Raw genomic sequence first — 21,138 nt, forward strand, 5'->3', positions numbered from 1 at the left:
GGCAGCCGCCGTTTTCCTCCTCCTTAGTGTCCCCCCTCTCCCTTTCACTGCCTGCTAATCATCCAGCCCACGACACTCCCAGCGATTTAGTGCTCTAGGCCTGGTCTGTGCACTCTGTCAGACACACAGTCTAACAGAGGGTGGGGGGTGGGATAGAGCAGGATCCCTCTGCAAATCACAGCACCACTTTGCTCTGTAAGCAGTGCATTGTAAATGAGCTTGTCAAAAGCAGAATACAGATAGATCTAGAGAGGAAGAGAGGGAAGAACAGAGACAGAGAGGAAGAGAGAGAAACACAGATACAGAGGGCATGGGAGATAGACAGACAGATGGAGAGAGACACGGAGGGAGAGAGAGAGAGAGAGAGAGAGAGAGGGCATGCTGGCAGACTGCCCAGAAGGTGGCTGAAGGGAGGGGTGTTGGGTGGATGTCAGATTGGGAGGGAGTGGAGGGTGGATGTGGGTGTGATGTGTGAAACCATAGTGATGGAAGTGCATGCCTGTACCAGCAAGAGACAAACCTGCTATTATTACTACTATTGTTGTTGTTAATATATTTAATAATAATGTTGTTATTTATAAATAGATATGATAATAATAATAATAATAATAAGAGGAAGAAGAAGAAGAAGAGATGCAGATGTTGTGTTTTATTTTGTGTGGCCTGGATACCAGCCTCTCAGTCTTAGTCTGTGTCTGAACAAAGAACAGTTAATGCATTCATGCATGGGCCTGATTCCTCTCCATCACTGCTGAAATAGATCAGTCTGCTTTTCTTAGTTTTATTACTGGAGGTACTCAAATGAAGTAATGGCAAACACTCTCTACAGGTAATAGCAGAGTAGTGGAGTACTCTGTCTGTTTGTGTGTGTGTGTGTGTGTGTGTGTGTGTGTGTGTGTGTGTGTGTGTGAATGGGGGCAGGGTCTGAGAGGAAAGTAGGAAGGGGGTGTTTGTGCATTTCTTCTTTAGATTACAAACAACGCTTGGAGGGAGAAGGATAATTCAGTAAAAAAGTCAAGTCTTTACAAGACTTTGCTGGGTTCCACTGTTTGTGGAGAGAAACTGATATATTTAGGCTTAAATATAACTTGGTTTTGTCTCATATAGCCTTACTGAAAACCATTTTCACAGAAAACCATGGTGGAATCTTTTGGTTTTAAATGTGCAGTAATTTTGCTTGGTCGAGGTCAAAAACATATGTGCAGAACCAATAAAGTGAGTGCTGATGTATTATATTATCACAAGACTTCATGGAATTATTTTGAATTAGGTGTTATTTACATAGTTACTGCCCTCTAGTGGATACAATGTATAGCTACTTGTAGTGCAATACTATTTAGTGAAAAAAACACAGCATATACCAAGACTTCTTTTCTTTCTTTCTTTTTTTTTTTTTAAATTCAGTATTAAAGGAATTATTTCGTTCTTGGGACTTAAAAAAAAAAGAACCCTGCAGAGAACGTGCCTCATTAGTGGCTCAGATATTCCCTGACCTGAATTTTCCAGTGGCCAAGAAACCAAGCATGACCAGGACCTGTGTGAGGACCAGTATGGCATGGCGTGAGGTTTGCTAGCCTGCTTTCTCAGATTTGACTCCAAAATGTCATCCAAACACAGCAGTCTTGGTCCAGGTAGTGGAGAGCGACTGACCAGTCAGCATTAATAAAGATTTCTGTAGGTGTATGCTCTATGCAGCCTAGTTGTAGGTTGTTGTATGCATTCATTATGCAAGTCGCCTCGGATAAAAGCGTCTGCCAAATAAATGTAAATGTAAGGCTCGAATACCATCCAGCGGCTCTATGTAGTTTGTCACTGACACAAATACATATGTAAAATTAAACTAAACGGAACAAAATAAATTGATTTTGTTCTAATAAAACAGGTGGGAGAGCGTGTCCTTTCTCGCGAGATGTGGGATGTATCCCGTTGCCAAGAGACCATTTGTTGTTTAGTTTATGAGATGTGAGCCTCGCGTGTAGCAGAGCTAGCAATTTAGCTAACTAGTTTGTATTCTCAGTCTGTTTAATACAAACACCTGTACTTCTCTTCGTTTGCTAAAATGGTACGTGAGTACTGCTCATGTCACAGAGAATTTAAGCGAACATGGCTATATGGTTGAGACATGCCTGCTTACATTTTAACAACCTTTTGCTAACGTTAGCTAACTTCTGCAAATTAATAGCAAATTAAGTGGACGCCCTATATATTGGATACATTACTTGTCGGCTAAGGTTTTGTAAAACTTCTTATACTATGTGCTTTAGAGGGTATTAGACACATTAAACAGCAAATTACCGCACTCCCACAGTATCGATACGCGTTAACGTAACCTCTTTATATATTTTAGCCTCCCAAAAAGAAAGGGGGAAACAAACCAGCCAAAGGCAAGACTCCGACAGTGGTAGATGGGCTGTCGACGGAGGAAATGTCTAAGGAACAGGTAAATTTCATACTTGAGCCTGCAATAGTCAAAGTGAAATAAATACCACAAAGTTGCAATGTCGTGATGTAGTTGAGTCGAATTACCACAAACGGTTGGAGAACTGGTATATTGTGAATAAAATACAAGTTTCCAAATCGTATTATAATAACGTATTTTATGCTTCAAAGTTCATTGTTGTATTATTACCCTCACAAGTCCTTAAATACGCAGTAAGTTTCCGGCTGGCGTCTGTTTTAGCTGGAGGAACATATTGTTCGTCTACGAGAGGAGCTAGACAGGGAACGGGAGGAGCGCAACTATTTCCAGCTGGAGAAGGACAAGGTCCAAACCATGTGGGAGATCACCAAGAGAGTACTGGAGGAGAAGAACGCTGACCTTAGGAACAAGGACAGAGAGAAGGAGGAGGCAGAACAACGCCACCAAGTAGAAATACAGGTACAGCAAGAGTTCTGTCCCTCCTGTTGCCCTTCTGCTTGGTCAATTTCCTTCCTCTCCCTCGCACCTTAGCTGGAATTGCAAGTTTAAAAACAGCATTCAGAGAGAACGTCAAAAATCACTCCCTTACTTATCACATTGGTAAAACCATAGTTTGCCCTCCCCTTTCCTTTATTATCATAGTCTGCAGTTCCTTCCTTCCATATGTCTGTATTTGTTTAAGTTATTTTAACTTTTAAGTTGAGTTAGTTTTGTCTCAGCTTTTGTGGTGATGTTCAAAATAACATGTCACTGTTCTCAAACCATACGGATGATGAGTTAACGTTTTTTTTTAACGCACAACGACACTCAGATGTAGCCTGACGGGTCTTTCATTTGATGCATTGTTTTCCAGGTTTATAAACAGAAGGTAAAACATTTGCTGTATGAACACCAAAACGGCATCTCAGAATTGAAGGCTGAAGGAGTGGTGGCCACCAAGCTGATGCAGAAAGAACATGTGGAGCTGGAGAATGAGCTGCGGAAGGGAATGCGTGCTCTGAAAGTCGACTTCAAAGAGCAGGTGTTCTCCAATGAGAACCTGGTCGAGAGCCTCAAACTGGTGTGTAAACACTCCTATTTGAACACTCCAGATGAGTTTGATTGTTCTTTTTTTCAATCACTTAATTATTATATTGTGGTTATGTATTTCCATATTTCTTTTTTTTTTTTACAGAAACATGATGAAGAAATTACTGTATTAAGAAATGATTTTGAACGACATGTCCGAGGTACAGTGATTCAAGGCTCTTTAAAATGTTATAAACTCCTCATGAAAATCTTTGGGAAATGTATGAGAAATGTTAATCTGTGTTTGATTGATCAATTCAGTTCATTAAAGGTAAACCTAAAAAAATGTTGATTTATCTTGGCAACCTTCAATTTCAGTATTTTCTAGATGACAGATTCACAGTGCTCTGAGAGACTGTAGGCATATGTTGAAACAGAGTCTGTCTTATTTCCACTTTAGAAATTGAGGCCAAATATGAAAAGAAGATGCAGATCCTGCGTCAGGAACAAGATCTCAGGCGTAAGACCGAGATCCATGAGATAGAGGAGAGAAAAAACAGCCAGATCAACACACTGATTAAAAACCATGAGAAAGCTTTCACAGACATCAAGAATTACTACAGCGATATCACTGTCAGCAACCTGAACCTCATCAAAACACTCAAGGCAAGGCTGCATCAGCACCGATCACAACGCAGTCAGCGCATTGCTGCTAGATGTTTCTCTCCACTGTCTTTTTCAATTGCCAAACAAAGTCTTTTTTTTTTCTTTACTAATATGTTTCTTTTTTTCCCTGCATAAAGAATTTCAACAGCGTGATTGAATTGCTTTACTGTCACATGTCTTCACCTTCTGTTGTACATCGTGTGGTCTCAGCTTAGTGTTCAGGTTTTAAACGTAGCTTATAACACAGTCCCCGTCTCCACTGCAGAATCAACACGACGAGATGAAGAAGAAGCAGAGCAGGCTGGAGAAAGAGATGGCTGAAGTGTTACTGCAGAATAAAAATCTGACAGAGCCCTTGCAAAAGGCTAAAGAGGAGGTCACTGAACTCAAGAAACAGCTGGCCAACTATGAGAAAGACAAAGCGTCCCTGGCCGTGAGTGACAAAATCTTCTCTTTCAGTTTTAGAGTTTGGAGTGGTCAGCTTCCTTATGATTCTCAATCAGGGAGAGTGCTAATCAGGAGAACTCTTCTTACTGCAGATTAGTTTTTAATTATGCACTCTCTCATTCAACATCAAGGATATCCTCATTGAAAAAAAGGACTGAAAAATCAAATTGACCACTGGCTTTCGGTATTTTTCCTGAAATGTTTGTGGAGCACAAAATGCCTGTGTGTAATGCATGTGCGTGCATATTTGTTTGTGAAAAGTGGTGATGAACAATCTATATGTGAAACAGAAAAAGCAAAACTGAAGCTCCAAATCAGTTTATGTTCTACTCTCTCAACAGGGGGCCAAAGCACGTCTTAAGGTAGCGGAGAAAGAGATAAAGAGTCTGAAATGGGAAAATGAAGAGCTGGAACAGAGGTTCACTAAGGTGACGCTGCCATTCTGATTACACTCCCTCGCACTGCTGGCAAATCCAATCCATCATGTTACATCGCCAGTTTAGTTTGAAACTCAACATGTAGAGTCACGCATTTCATCCAAATAATATGAAGCAAGTACAGATATCATTGGAATCACTTATGCTTTTATTGAGTAGCTGATCAACACATTCTCTGTATGACAAAAAATGTTTTCTGATGTTTTTTTTACCCATGACAAAAATATACCTGACTAAATTTTAAAACGGATTCAGTGCAAACTTCTTTTTTTTTTTTTTGCTCCGCTCTGGTCCACCTATCCCTTCTCCCTCAGGTCCAGGCAGAGCGTGATGAACTGTACCAAAAATTCACCAAGGCCATCCAGGAAGTGCAGCAGAAAAGTGGCTTTAAGAACATGCTGCTGGAGAGAAAGCTGGGAGCTCTGACAGACACCCTGGAGAAGAAAGAGGCCCAGCTCAGTGAAGTCTTGCGTGCTGCCAACTTAGACCAGACAGCAGTCGACAGCATGACCCGCAAGTTTGAGGTACTGCTCGTCACCACGTACTGTCCCCCTACACATCTCTCTGTCCTGAAATCCATCTCAGTCAACTGATGGCAATAATTCTGATAGACTGTATATACATAGAACTTACCATCAAACCTGAGGCTGTTTACATGATACTGAGTGCACGGTCAAATATGTAGCTTGCACACGTGTGATGTAACTGCAGCTTCTGTACACTTGCAGCTTCTGTATGTGATTACGATTTTTTTTTTTATTAGTGACCTAATATTGTCCACTAATAGCTCCGACTGGTTGTAACTCCGGTTTCATTGTTTGGTCCTTATTTTTATGTGCAGGAAATTGTGAACTCCAAAACCACTACAATCAAAGACCTACAATATGAGCTGGCTCGGGTTTGTAAGGTAAGCTTGTTACTTCAGACATCATCTCCTGTAAATCAAATAACTAATTAATTTACCTGTCACCAGTTTTGAGATAACTGAACAGCACTGGTAATATGCATCCGATAGCACACAGTAAAATACCACCTAGTAGACTAATCATTTTAATTCTGTACTCCGCATTTGTCTCGACATATAAACAGGCTCATAACGACCTGCTACGTTCATATGAAGCTAAACTGCAGGCATTTGGTATCCCAGTGGAAGAGTTGGGTTTCAAGCCACTGGAGACTAATGTGGCTGGGCAGACTCTGGGTCAGGGCCCTGCAGGTCTGGTGTCTACACCCACATAACCCAGAACACAGCACTGACACCATCACTCAAAGGATCTCCCCCCCCCCCCCTTACTGTTTTTGTCCTAGAACTTTTTTCATGCTGCTTTTTCACACTGGACATAAAAAATGTATTAAATAAAAATGTATTAAAAAAAACAGAAGAATGATTTGTTTTAATTCAGAACACACATTTGCCGGTAGATCAATGTACAGCAGTTACATTTTACTCAGGACTGCTCACTGCAGAACAAACGGGGTATATCTCTGTTTTTTGCGAGTGTTCTGGGGCAATACCACTGTTCTCAGTGCCAGGACAGAAGGCCTTTCTGTTTGGGGAAATCTTGAAAGAATGCCAAAATGTTATAATCTGTGTGATTCCCTTTAAGGAAATGTTGAATTTGTTTTCCAGAGTGTTTTCTCCCATATGTCCTAGGACGTCGACTTCACTGGTTCACATGTTCTGAATCTTAATTGTTATGGTACTGTCATCTGTTTCTAGTGAAATGACTATCCAATTATGTGGATGAGATACAGAATTCAAGCTAGCATACCCAGTATGAAAACTTTCTGCATATTATTGCATTCATTAAATCATTAGTGATTTAGGGACTTAGTTTTGTCGCATTTTGAGTCAGTTAAAATGACTATAAAGGACATTTGTTTATTACAAGCATGAGTTAAAGATCCATTTCACCGAAAGTATATGCCATATCAGGTTAATAGCTTTTGAATTTTTTTTTTTTTTTAAATCTAGAAATCCAAAATGTTCTGAATACACAATGAAAGTGACTCCAACATGTTTTGGCTAGTTTTATTTTAGTGTTTAATTAATGACATATGTTCAGGCAAAAGGAAAAAATGAAACAAATATGGATATTTTCAGCAAAGTTGTGTTCTTCACTGGTGGTGTTGGATGAAGCCAGACTGAACAAATCCAGGGAACATTTTGGAAAATTTGACACAGGTTAAATGTGAATTCACTAATACCTCTTGTTTCAGTATGGGCACTGTCTGTTTTCTCCCTAAAAGCTACCAAACTCCTGTACTCCATTCTGCTCCATGCAGATCATGTTCCTTTCACTGGAGGGCATGCATTTCAAGAGGTTCACTCTTACCATCTGCATATGGGTGTAATTTGGTTTAATGTATGTAGATCATATAAACTGGCTCATGGTGAAATGTATATGTCTTTTGATATTATACAGATGTGAACCAATGTTATCTCAGGCACTATCATAGGGCAGTGCAGAAGACTGCATCTCGTACCGCTTAGATCTTTACTCATTGTGGAAGGGGTTTACATGGCAGTGGACATTCTCTCTACCAAATCTTAATGAATTAGTTTTTCAGCAGTGCCCTCTATACTGTATCCATGCAGACATGTGTAGACATGTCACTGATCCCATTAAAAAAAAAAAAAGAAAGGTTTTAAATGAATTATTGCAGAGGAGATCTTTGTAGCAAATTCTTTGCAAAAACATGACATAATTCAGATTTCTTTCTAATACTGGTCTTTTCCTGTTTGAACAGTAGATGATGACCTGGGAGGGGCTTTACTTCATTTGGTCCCTCCTTGTGCTCGAATCAAATTTACCATAACCATGACATAATCGTGATCAGGCAGTTGTGACAAAGTCAGATGTTTTAAAGCTACATGTGTGTTTCTACCTGACCCTGCACAAGAAGTGAACCGGTAATTAGAGTTTACTGAACCATTTTTGTCTCCTGCATGGGATCTAAGCACTATCTACAGCTTTAGGGGCAAACTGGAAATCAAAAGACTTCACGTGGTCTTTACTGTCCCCTTGTGGAATGAAGAGGTAGTGTAAACTAACTGTGTTTTAGTAATTTATTCAAAGCATTATATCAAAAACTCAAAAAGATTATATCTATTCATGTTTATATGAATATGAAACTACGAACAGTTATATCAGAATTAGTCAAAAGGCGAAGACTGGAATCTGCAAAAAGGATTCTAAATAAGAGATAATTTTGATACTCGTAAGACACCGTAGAGTGTACTGTCAGTGGCAGTCAGCTGTTTTCCTGGGATTGCAGGACGTCCACGTGAAAACAGAGATACCTGCATGATTTTCATATAGACGATTTGTCAACAATGAGCACCCGTTAATCGTACTTCAGACGACGTGTGTGTTGAACAATGGAAGCAGAAATAAAAATTAAGAGTGGTAAGAATAAAATTTAACAATGCACATGATTTGCGATTTGCATAACGCATTTTGTTTCGTCCTCTCCAACTTTGCTTCGTTCTCTCTTTAGGGGCGACAAAATGGGACATCCGCCATAAAGTGTGGGATTACATCGAAAACAAAAATCTGGCCAATTTTCCCAGACCAGTTCACAACAGAATCCCGAACTTCAAGGTAGTCCACAATCTCTGTGTACAGGATCGTGTAGAAATTATTGGGTGTTTCCCTTCTGGAATCGTATATATCTTGATATGTAGTTTAAGCATACTCTTGTGGCGTTGAATTTATTCACCACACTTCAGCGTTTTTTTTTTTATGTTCTGCACGGCCAGGGAGCTGCGCAAGCTTGCAACAGGCTTATTGACCTGCAGGAATTCAAATCCAGCAAGGTTGTTAAAGTAAACCCTGACAGACCACAGGAGAAGGCTCGCTATAACACTCTGGATGTAAGTGTCCCTTCTCTCACCTAGCCCTTTACTCTCTCTGCAGGGGGCCCAGGGGGCCTGCAGTAAGGTCACACACTTAGAGGTGTTCACAAAAACCAGTGAAGTCAAGGTGGATCCTGATAAACCACTCGAAGGGGCACGATTGGCTGTCCTGCAGGTATTTTTCAGAATGCAGGAATCTGTGGACAGCTAATGTGTTGTTGCCTTATGTATGTAGGACTTGTAAAGTTCTGGTCATTGCACTGAAATGTTCATTTTGGACTCTTGGCAGTGCATTCAGGATTTTAAACAGAGGTACATTTGTAATCCACATATCTTCCGTTTTAAACATGAATAATAATAATAATAAAAAAAAAAAATACATTTTTAAAAAATGAACTTTTTACGTTCTCAGCATGCTCAGCACACACATGAAAACAGTTTTGTTAAATGTGTCCTAATGTATTGTCATTATTATTATTATTATTATTATTATTGTTCATTAACTTAAAATGTAAGCAGTGCTGCTTCCAAAGCATTTTCACCTAATAGTGGCATGTGTATACTTCCTAAATTTTTCTCCTAAATTTTCTGAGTCTGTAGGACATTGTCGTCTTCTAACTTTATTTCTTAAAATAACCACTAAATCTAAAAACATACATGGTCTAAAGTTCAGATGGAACTCAAGAACCTTTTTTTCAGGCCAGAAAAACACTACTGGTACCAACACCTCGTCTGCGGACTGGCCTCTTCAATAAGATTGTCCCTCCGCCAGGGGCTAGCAAAGAAGACCTTCATGTGTGCTCCACTTCTCAGGTGACTTTTCTACAAAGGTTAAAATGTATATGCACACAGAAAAGCAAACTGTCACAGAAACAGGCTTGTTTGCCATCTGTTTTATTGTCTTTAAATCAGTCTATATGTTTCATTCTTTATGAAATATGTATTAAAGTAGGATGCAAGAAAAGATTATTCTTCTTTGTTTTCTGCTAAACAGGGTGTGAAGGAGTTCAGCGTCCCTATTGGTTTGGATGCTAAAGTTCAGGTGGATTTAGTGGTAGTTGGATCTGTAGCAGTGTCTGAAAAGGGTAAAATTAACCAATAGCCATAATGGCCTTCCACCAATCATTTCTGCCTCACCTCTCACTTGTAATTTTTTAAAAATATATATATGTTTCTTCTTGTGATGAGAAGGTTACAGGATTGGAAAAGGAGAGGGTTTTGCAGATATGGAATATGCCATGATGGCCTCTATGGGAGCTGTGAATGAATCAACCACAGTTGTCACTATTGTTCATGACTGTCAGGTCAGTTCCTCTGCCTTACCCCCAAAACGAAAGTCCGTAACCTTCAGTGTATATTTTATCAAAAGCAAGGGAAAGATGAATGTGGAGCTAGTAATGTCAATGTTCTCTTCTAAGCTCAGAATGGTCGTGTTGTGTGTATTGTCCTTACTAAATGCCATTATTTTTTTCACCCGTTCGATAAATCTGACTTATTTGTTCATTATAGTAACATTCTGACCAAAACTGCTCTAGCACCTCAGGTCTTGTTGGTCTCGTAGAGTGTGAAGATTGCTTGGTGTAGAAATTTGATTGAATATCCACTGAATAATTGAGTTAAATGTAATAGGTTTGTTATGATCAAGGTAAAACACAGTTTGCTTGTTTGTATGTGTAACAGTGACGATCCTGAAAATCTAAATCATGATTCTGCTTCTAAACATAAGCCTGACCATCAACATTCTGACGTTTATAAAAAGATGAACAGAAGAGCACATTGTGTTATCAAAATAGTTACCTAACTAAATGTTTTTGTTTCACATACTTTAAGGAAACAAGGCAAACTTGAAATGTATTGTTTATTTTTAGTTAAGTATTGCATTGCTACTGATGAAGTAAATGCATTTGAATACATTTGCCAGACCACAAACAAGAATGGCTTTGTTTTTTTTTTTTTAAATTAATTTATTCATTTATTTATTTTTACTATTTTTGTCCTTAGGTTGTGGACATTCCTGAAGAACTAATTGAAAGCCATGACCTCACTGTGGACTATATCCTCACTCCAACCAGAGTCCTCAAAACAGAGTGTAAACATCCAAAGCCACAGGGCATAATCTGGACAAAGGTAAATTTATCAGACACTACTAACAATGACATAGTTATTACTGCTGCTCCACTTCTGCGACCTCCATAATAACCAGTAATCAGTGTACAACTTCTAACAATTCTGATAAAGCATTATGTTGCATTGTGCTAGTTATGTCATACTTTTTGAGGCTTAATTCAACTAAATGAATTAAAATGCTTAGATTAGTTTATTAACTAATGAACTAATCTAACATAGCATTTTAAATCCCTCTGTTATCCCATTTGTTCAGTCTTGACACATTTTTGCGTCATTTTTTTTTAGACTTCCTCACATGGCACCAGTTTGCTTGTGGCATTTATTGTCTGTTGTGGATTTTCTTTCCCTCTATGGCACTGAGCCATTTCGTCCTGCCAGAGTAGAGTTTAACCCTGCTGACTCTGGCCATAGGAAGGGCATGTCTGAGCTTCAAAGGCCCTCAGACCTGGCATGCAGGACTCTGCCTGTTGCATGGAAAGACAATGGTCAGGAGGTTAAGGGAAAAACAATAGGACATGTATATCCTGTACGAAACTGGATATGATCATAGAACTTTCAAAAACGTTTTCCCTCTGAGCTCTGAAAAAAAAAATGTCTTAATATAGACGCAGGGAAGTGACATAAAGAGGAGTTAGAGAGAGGTTATCAGCACTCTAAACGTACAGCACTGCTTCCTATCCTGAAACATGGTAATTCTATTATCTACTGTTTCGAATGGTGCCAAGACCCTCACCTCATTTTTTTTTTTTTTTTTTTTATGTTGTGTTGTAAATTTTCCACTGTAAATGTCTTGTAAAATTTCCATTCCTTATGAAATTATAGCTTGCAATTATAACGACTGGATTTCCCAGATCCGTTATTGGTCTTCAGCAAATGCGTGCAGATCCCTTTAAATCATAGCTAACATTTTTCTGTAGCACTGCCCATTTCCATGTGCCATGTGGCCCACTCTCCCTTGTTTATTACCTCCAGTTAGACTCAGACATGTTGGAGAAAATCCCCATCCTGAAGAAACTGCGAGCCCTGGAGCAGAAGGCTGGAAAGGATGTCACGTTAAAAAAGACATCTGTTGGAGGGGAGGAGAATGAGGGATTAAAACAGGACCCCAAACCTAATCCCAAACGCAATGTTAACAGGAACTCAGATCGAGCCCCAGAACAGAGCAGGGAGGAGGATGGGCCGGACAGAGCGCCGCAGCAGGGTCCCGTCACCACGGTATATCTGGGGGACATCCCTGCTGGGCTGCGTGTGAGTGAGCTGAAGAGTAAACTCAGGGAGAAGGAAGCTCTTCCCCTCAGGCTCACCTGGCAGGGTGCACAACACAGAGCCTTCCTGGAGTACCGCGACGGACCGGCGACGGAGCACGCCCTGGCAGTCCTGCGGGGCCTGTCCATCAATGACCACGTCCTGCACCCTGTGCTGGCCAAGAGCCAAAGGGCTGGCCCCAAACCCAACCAAACAAAGCGGGGGTCTAGAACCACAGGTACAATGGTTACAGCACAAGCAAAAGTGTCAAACACCACGAACTTCAGTGGGAACGCTACCACAGGGTGAAATATAGAGACACACGTCATTGGAGGTCTTTCTAATTGTCTCAGCTATACGTTAATGAAAGATAGCAGCATATGAAAAGGGCACCTCACACGTTGGAGTGTTTACCGCATTCTCTGTCTGTCTCAGAGGTTTAAAGTGTCACCTCATCTCTCTTTCAAATAGAAATAAAAATACCAATAATATATACAATTCTGTTTGGTTTTTTGTTTGTTTGTTTGTTTGTTTGTGAGAATGTTGCAGATTAAGACAAAAATATTTGTACGTGATTTTTTGAGTATCAGATGTGTTGGAATGCCTTGGATTTGTGCGCCTAAATAAATATGATTTTTTAAGTCCTTTTGCCTCTTAAATTAGTGCTTGTAAAAGATTGTGTTGAAGGGAACTCACATTATTCGATGGTCTTTTCTGTGAAAGCTTGCAAGTTAGTTCAGCCTAGAGTTTACAGCCTGCGTTAAACAAACAACTTCTGTATTTTTTTTTAGGCCATATGAAGTTTCGATTCACCAGTGTTCTGCAGTTGACTCTTTCGCATGTAGATAAACAACCGCTTTAAAAGGTGTGAATCACTAAGCAGCTTTACCTTCTCAGTCTTAAGTTACTCTCTTAAAATTTTTTCCATTTTCAGGCAACACGACCTGTTAGTGATTTGACTTCATTCTGTTGAGCGTCATATTGTGTTCTTTCCCTATTTTAATTGCAAATACAATAATATTTTTTTATTTGTTAGTCTAGCTTAAGTGTAGTACGCTCAAGTAGAAGATATGATGACCTCTTCACCCAGTTTAGAGTTAGTGCTAAAAGAGGCATGTAACGTGTTTTGGGTTCAGGAATGACGTGAATATGCTTGATATATTTTTAGATCACTTCAGACTTCACAAAGTGATGGTCTGGCTACTGCTGTACGTCTGACTAAGAGAAGGCACAATCGGTTGATCAACTGTTGTTGGAACTTCAAAAACCTTCGTTCTGGGTTTCTATCGCATGTGGTTGATTTTGGAGGTGTGGCTTATGTTATGGACCCTTCTATCCTAACTGATCCACATTTCTAGAGCGTTTTATTAATTTCATCTCTGCCAGCCTCGTCATGATACTCCGCCGTGGCTAACGTCAACAGCGTAACCTTGTGTGGTCCTGAGCTCCACATTATCTTTACTTCACTGCTTCTCCGAACGAACGTGGAATTTCTGATTGAATTGTGTGGTATTTGATACCCAGATTAGGGCTAGTGTCAGCCAAACGTCGGTATAAAGCCATTTTTATCTAGTGCCGGACTGTAAGACCCTGCAAACGAACCGTTCTGTGAAAGATATGTCAAACGACGCTTAACTGGATAACCTCTATCCACATTTCGGCTTGGGCGAGCGTCTGTTGAAATTGCGCCTAATTATACTCATGAATTGAATTTGAGACCTCATTTAAGACTACCTTTGCTACCAACCATTTTAATCTCAGTTGTTTTTCTCCTAACAAAATAGTAGGCCCTCAAGTTTAAATTTTGCAGAAATGGTTGTCATGAAATTCAATGTATCACGAAAAGTAATAAAAGACCGACTATGATGATTTAGGTAAATGTAGAGTGACTCGTCTAATTTCTGTAACTTTCATCAACACACCAGCATATTGCGGCTCGGTGAAGCTATAGCCTACTCCTCAGACGTTCGAGCACGATCTTCCCTTTCATATCTGCGTTTGTTCCATCTGCTTTAACGGTATCATTCTCACAGGTCCTTAGACTTTAGTAAAGAAACAACTTGCCATCATTACAATATTCGTGTACATCATGCATGTTAAATCCCTCAACCCGTTCTTGAAACCGTGCTCCGAGTTACTGGTCTCTATTAAATTATGTAGGCTACAATGACAGATTAGACATACCTGTCACCTATAGGCCGACCAGTCAGCCACCACTAGACTAGGCAGGAATACTGCGTAAAAATAAAGAACCCAAGGGTGTGTGTGTGTGTGTGTGTGTGTGTGGTTATCATGTGTGTGGGTGTCTGAGTCTGAGTAAATCATTCTGAAATACCTGCATAACCTGCATAAAAATAATTCTGATTAAAGGCTGTTAGTGACGGTTATGAGCATGCGCCGTCAAAACGGGAGTAGTTGCTCTTTGTCGGGATTTCTTATATGAACTTTACGACCACCAGTGCAACATTGCTCTTGTATTATATGTTAATTTAAAAATGCACAATGATTACATATTTACAACTTCATATGTAAATTTTATGTACAAAGCTGAGCTTTTTGTGTGCCTTATAGACTTAAAAAATAATAGTAGCAATGTTTTAAATGCGCTGAAATTAATATTATGAACCACACTATTACTACTACTACTGCTAATAATAATAATAATAATAATAATAATAATAATAACAACAACAATAATAATAATGTTTAGGCTACTATGCTAATGGAGCGACTATGGACAATAATAATAATGTTTAGGCTACTATGCTAATGGAGCGACTATGGTTTGTACTGTTGTCAACGAAAACGGTGAATGATTACAGAATTATTAATTTTTTCAAGGCTCTGCCTATGCCTACCATTTGGAACCAGACAAGTTTAAACTTCCTTGTGAAGTGCATCTGCATTTCAGTAAATTTTGTGACTGTTCGGGTGCAAAGTAGGTACAAAAATATTATCAAGTTATGTCTATAATGTTATGCACTATACGATGAGCTATGGCATAGTTAAGGGAAGAAAAAGCAAGAGAAGCAAGCGTTATTTCTTTAAAACTGTTGTTTATGAGTGTCTCCGACAGTCTAATTCAAACTGCATGCCAATATTTTTAATTTAATACACATCGTGCTTTGTTAAATGCATTTCTAATTAGCCTATCTAAAGCTTTCTGAGCAGAAAACAGCCTCCTACATGATGTACAATTTATACAGTGCTGGAAATAAACAGGGGTGTCAATACGGATATATACAACTAAATAAACACGAACAAGGTAACTAACAGTGCTTATATTTAGCCTTCATTTTCAGTTGGAATTGAATAAGAGAGCGTCTGGGCAAATATTGCCAATAAAGCGTTTATATTGTGACTATAATTGTACAATTAAAATATTAACAGAATAAATAGTTGCGTTTTAACATTAAAAAAGTGCCTTCATTTCCCTTACTTCAAATCATGGATTTAACCAATGTTTAAAAATTAAAAGAAAGACAGGAAAAATAAACATTGTCATGGTTCAGAACTAGGAACGGATTTGGCCCGTATTGTGGGAAAAGACGTTCATAATTTTAACACTTCATTCAGCACTGAAAAACATTGGTGACATGTTAATTCGATATTCAGTTCCCGTTGGACTAGACAAAATAAACATGATAGTGTATATTTCTTTCTTTCGTTAGGAGAGAGTTCCTCAAGGTGTAGTCATCCGCCAGCAGAATTAGTACCAAGCGGCTGTTGGGACTGAGATGCACTGAAATTATTTAAGATATTAACGCCATTACCTTAACCAGTGGCATGAGGCATGCCTGGAAATAAGTCTTTCCGTTCCTGTGATCATTGCCCCTCACCTTACCGGAGACAGAAAGGGAACCGGCATGGTGGTGATTAGACGCAGGATGATCACGGATCACGCACGGTATGTCTTGTACCGACTTTTGAGAGCATTTGTTTATTGCTTTTGATGTTGTAGAGTTCATTTGCGACCTTTTCGGCTCCGCGTCATTTCACAGCGCTTTGGCCACCAGCTCTCCAGCTATGTAGGCTTGGGTTCGTTTTGGCACCATGCAGCCGCTGAAGGGTTTAGTGGCTCTTTGTCAGTGTTGCAGTGAAACTGATTCATTACTAGTGCTGTCACATCACGCAAGGCTTGATGTCCTGGTAGGCGACTTGTTGGTGATGATAGTATGAGCCGCTTCCAGGCGAGTGCATGGTTGACGATGTCATCGCGTTGAAAGAGAAGACAAACTCCTTCCTGTCACACATACTTGGGGACTGGGAGTGATACCGTGGAATACCTAATGGAAAATCGAACATGAGTTCACAAATGCTCCACAAGAAAGCATCTAAATATTTTAACAAAATCTGATTAGGAAACAAACTATATAGCGAGAACAAACCACGTTGACATTTGTTACCGAATTGTGGAGAAGTATCTTCATAAAAAGAACTAAAACTCTTTTAAAAAATTGTAGCTATTGATTATTGGAAAAGGCTGTGTACAAGAGTTTTAAAACCACATGTTTAAAATGATAGTAATCATTGACAACATAATGTTGCAAAATAATAATAATAATAATAATAATAATAATAATAATAATAATAACATTAATAATAATAATAATAATAATAATGTACTGCCTGTAAATGTAACTGTTACAGCGAATTTTATTTTAATTTACATAGTAGTAGAATGCTGTACTTATGTATGTAAATATGTTATGATTTAACATTAATTCTCCACCATCATATCCCTTGATGGTGAGACAGCCCTTGAACAAGAGGGAGTCTCTGAAACACATTTCTAAAAAAAAAAAAAAATCCCCACAACTGTCATGTTAAAAATTGTATACTGGCCCCCTATGTTTTTTATTTTTCTTTTCTTTCTAATTTTAAAGTAGCCAAACTCTTGGATAACCATATTTCTCTATAGTTTTGGAAAGACAAGAAAAAGAACTCAATGCAACTTGGTCCAGCCATGTAGCTATCGGGAGATAAAAGCTCTAACACACTGAGGTTTCACATAGCCGTTAATGATGGTAGTATCTAGTTTCCCACATAATTGTGTCGGTTGTTACGCACTTGGAGCAATGAACATGTCTGGAAAGCCAAGGAAGGGATAGCTCTTAATTGACAGTGGACTGCTTGCACGCGAATCCCTCAGGACTCGGTGCCTCGGGGCCTGCTGACTGGCTCCGTAAGAGCTTGTTGTTCTAGCCTCTGGACTGGCACCACTCTAAACACGTGTCCCAGTAGAGATGCCCTCCGCCTGCCTTCCGTAACTACTACCAGAAATTTATAATGAGTGCGGAGTCGGGGTTAAAGCCCATGTTTATTATTTGCTCTGAATAGGTTTTTCGAGGTCAGGAAGCAAAAAATTCCCTTACTTCCGAATCATGCGCGATGTTTATGGCGGTACCCCTCTGCATCAACGAAGCACGCAAAAGTATTTCAGTAACATTGCGTCGTTGTCACAATATGATCTTTATATATCGGTAAATTTCAAGATGTATTATTATTATTACTATTACTATTGTTGTTGTTATTATTATTATTATTATTATTATTATTATTATTATTATTATTATACAAAGTGCCTTGCATCTGGGTCTAAAATACGGCTCTTGCCCACTATATTTCACATTTGTAGACGGGGATACCTTAATAGTTTGATTCTTTTTTTTCGACAGAAAAATCTAGGCATCGTTTATTGTTGGTGTTCTGACATCATCTTGTCAGGAATGTTTCTGTATTGTTAGCCTATGCTCTGTTTGCGCTATGTTCCGTCAATAAAGTAGTGAAATAAACTGACTCAGGCTATTAGACAATATACCTTGGAGATCGGTAGTGCTGTGCCCGTTCTGGTGAAGGTATGACTGGTCCAATGAGTGTGATGTTAGGCTCGGCTGTAGGGGATTCGCTCCAGGGTTGCATGGAGATAGCGGTTGCTGTTTTATGTACGATGAACCATTATTTAGAGAAGCAGAAGGCGCAGGAGCCCATGCCGAGGTTGTGCTTGAGTAGACGGGATGAGGTTCCATTACTCCGCCGCTGGTCAGCAGGGGTGACGCAGAATTATCATGATGAGGGTATTCGCTTCCCGTGGATCCTGTACAACTCCCCATATAGGAATGTCCACTGTTGGCTGATAAATGCGACATAGAGTGTCCTGCCAACCCCATTCCCTCCATGTTGCCAGCCAGGTGTCCATTCATCATCCCAATTCCACTCTCCAAAGATAAACTATTTGGAGGACAAGATAGTCCACCGCCGCTACCCTGGAAGTTATAAGACTCTGGTAGGTGATTGAACCCAAGACCGTTCATCATGCTATACATCGAAGGTTTGAGTGCCTGGCATTTACGCCTGAAGCCCCTTGGCCTCCTGCGGAAAGATCCCTCCTCAAACATGAATTCACTGGCAGGGTCGATTGTCCAGTAATGCCCTTTTCCGGGTCTTCCAAGACCCTTGGGCAACTTGATGAAGCATTCGTTCAGAGACAAGTTATGTCTCACGGAGTTTTTCCAGCCTTGGTATGACCCTCTGAAAAACGGAAAGCGACTCTGGAGGAACTGGTAAATCTCACTCAGAGTCAAGCGTTTAGTTGGAGAGCTTTGTATCGCCATTACAATCAGGGCTATATATGAGTACGGTGGTTTTTCGGGGCGACGGATTCCAGCATTTGTCTTTTTGGTTTTGGTGGTGGATGAGGCTGTCTCCATCACCGTCGTCTGACCGTGCGGTTTTTCCGGCGCAGACATTGGACTGCTTTGGGCAGGGGTCTGCACTGAAGGCTGCTGTACTTCGGCCGTCATTAGTTCCTTGCGAGGCGCCGAACTATGCCAAAATCTTAACGGAAGTAGTAGAAAACCACAACTGCAATCTTCGATCCACAACACTTTCGTATGACACAATGAAATGGAAGAAAACCCGATATGGCAAGAAAAAAAAACTAATACACTAGAGAAGCTGCCTCTACAATTTGCGTAATTGTACTCTCCGCGTGCTAGACTACTCCTCTGAAACTTCCAGCATTTAAAATGCCTACTAGACGGAGGGGAGCTTCTTTCGACTTCGCTTGCTCTGTTCTCGTTCGTCCTAAAGAGATCGCCTTTTACTTATCTGTTGCCATCAGTGCCTTGCGAGCTCTTGACCATCAGGACGTCAGAGGCGCTCCGGAGCCCGCCCAGAGCCCCTCCCACTCTCACAGCTCTGCTGTGGTGGGCTGCGGGGAACATCTGGCCATCTTTACTCTTAGTATGTAGACTTTTTTAAGAACCTGTGGCGTTACTAAGTCATATAAAAGTTAAAAGATAAATAAACAAATAAAAAAATAAGTGAATCTGTATGTATGAAAACTGATATGATTAATCCAATATCAAAATGATTTTGTAGCAAGTTATTTGATTAGAACTCAGTATACCAATTATACTGTCTTTTTTAATTCAGTTAAAGTTTTTTTTTTAATGAAAACTTTGTGATGAGTAAATACTTTAAATATATATTTAAATCAGTGTCTGCAATGATGGAAATAGCTGCTTAATTTTATGAAAACAGATGCTTTCATAGCCTGAAATGTTCAAGAGCAATCTCCTGAAACTGATTTCTAATTTGCATAATATACATTATAAATATATGATCAGGAACCTTTTGAAAAACAGAATACTATGTGGATTTGAATACAACGGTCCCGATTTCTTTTTAAGATAGACAGGAACATGGGCAGGATGTTTATACTGCAAAATGTAAACATTTTCCCTGGCCTTCTTTAAATAAAAAATCAAGCAAAAGAACCACTAGAACAGCTAATACCCTTTCTGATACAATGCGCCGGTTTTATACACAGCCGTATGTTTGGATTCGTGTTTTAAACATTTATGTAAAAACAGTAAGATCTGACAGGAGGCCTTATTTCAAAGCAGAGAACCAGGGAAGCGTTTTGGTCTGACCTCGCTCGAAGCAGTGAAACTCGGATTGAGTTTTTAGACTGCCCTCCACGATCCTTTTTTCGGAGGAGTAATCCACAAAGCAAGGCAAGTCATTTAAGTGCAATTTCTTGGACATAATTTCCGATTTGATTTTCTTTAAGTGTCATGACAGACCGATATTTGGTCAACCTCATGTGAGAAATATGCTTGTTGTATCCCGATAGAGAATGCGTCTGGACACAAATCCCTAAAAGGATTAAATCAAGATTTTCATCAAATGATTTAGGAAGTATTTCGATGGTCAAAAAACGCGTTTACAAAAGGTAATACTTAAATTATTGTAAATCTAGGCATGACTAATAGCCTGTTGTATTTTGTTTTTTTTAATTCTGAGGTACATTTTTAAGTACGTGTATATTCTTTTGTGGATAAAAAGCGGAACAACAAAGGAGAACAATGCAGTTTGATTTTCATTCTGCCGATAGTATTACTTTCCACTTCTCATTGCTTCATGGGCATCATTGTCTCTCAGAGTATCGTCTGTGCGTAGTGTCAGACTATCGAATGCAAGCTTTTAGTGTTGTTCAGGGTTCTCTGGAGAGTGTATTCGCAGCCGTTTCCTTATGCTGTAGTAGCTTGGTAGCCGCCTCTCAGTGGATGACTTGGTGCTCTACGAAATTAACGGAAATTAAACGATATTTATTGTTATGTATTGTGTCTATTACGGTGATTGTGTCTATTTTTGATTATTTCGACGATAAAAGAGGGATTTATCAGATATTTGTCACATCTTGAAATCTACCGCTCTAAGTTGAACTCAAAGAATACATTTTGTATTTCACATAACTGCAGTAGTTTTTCTTTTTCAAAATTAGGCATAACTGTAACACCTTGATGTTAAAACTGGAATCAGTACAGTGTATTACGGACGATGTGCAGTCTAAATATTATGAATTTATAATGCGTTCAATACAGTATCTGAACATGAATCGTGACAAGTGTTTTGTTGGGTTT

At 39.4% G+C, this 21,138-nt stretch overlaps 3 protein-coding genes across 4 annotated transcripts; 2 read left to right on the forward strand and 1 right to left on the reverse strand.

Annotated features, from left to right (window-relative positions):
• Positions 1-2,353: 2,353 nt before the first annotated feature.
• drc4 (dynein regulatory complex subunit 4) lies at positions 2,354-6,216 on the forward strand. The gene is made up of 10 exons (XM_030766547.1): positions 2,354-2,440; positions 2,681-2,878; positions 3,273-3,479; positions 3,594-3,648; positions 3,888-4,093; positions 4,359-4,526; positions 4,882-4,968; positions 5,292-5,501; positions 5,819-5,884; positions 6,067-6,216. The coding sequence occupies exons 1-10, from the start codon at positions 2,426-2,428 to the stop codon at positions 6,214-6,216; spliced, it is 1,362 nt and encodes a 453-aa protein (XP_030622407.1). The 5' UTR covers positions 2,354-2,425.
• A 2,080-nt stretch (positions 6,217-8,296) lies between these two features.
• On the forward strand, positions 8,297-12,621 carry mthfsd (methenyltetrahydrofolate synthetase domain containing). 2 transcript variants are annotated; one of them, XM_030766354.1, is made up of 8 exons: positions 8,297-8,387; positions 8,479-8,582; positions 8,741-8,854; positions 9,536-9,649; positions 9,831-9,921; positions 10,028-10,140; positions 10,838-10,963; positions 11,936-12,621. In XM_030766354.1, exons 1-8 carry the CDS (start codon positions 8,360-8,362, stop codon positions 12,515-12,517), a joined length of 1,272 nt encoding a protein of 423 aa, XP_030622214.1. In that variant the 5' UTR covers positions 8,297-8,359; the 3' UTR covers positions 12,518-12,621. The 2 variants fall into 2 exon arrangements, with proteins under 2 accessions (XP_030622214.1, XP_030622213.1); XM_030766353.1 differs by lacking the exon at positions 8,741-8,854 and adding an exon at positions 8,898-9,011.
• A 3,092-nt stretch (positions 12,622-15,713) lies between these two features.
• foxf1 (forkhead box F1) lies at positions 15,714-19,077 on the reverse strand. Its single transcript, XM_030766216.1, has 2 exons — positions 18,030-19,077; positions 15,714-16,494 (listed from the first exon to the last, which is right to left on the reverse strand). Exons 1-2 carry the CDS (start codon positions 19,009-19,011, stop codon positions 16,331-16,333), a joined length of 1,146 nt encoding a protein of 381 aa, XP_030622076.1. The 5' UTR covers positions 19,012-19,077; the 3' UTR covers positions 15,714-16,330.
• Between the last annotated feature and the right edge of the window lie 2,061 nt (positions 19,078-21,138).

Source organism: Chanos chanos, chromosome 2 (genome assembly GCF_902362185.1).
Source record: "Chanos chanos chromosome 2, fChaCha1.1, whole genome shotgun sequence".
NCBI classification, from domain to species: domain Eukaryota; kingdom Metazoa; phylum Chordata; class Actinopteri; order Gonorynchiformes; family Chanidae; genus Chanos; species Chanos chanos.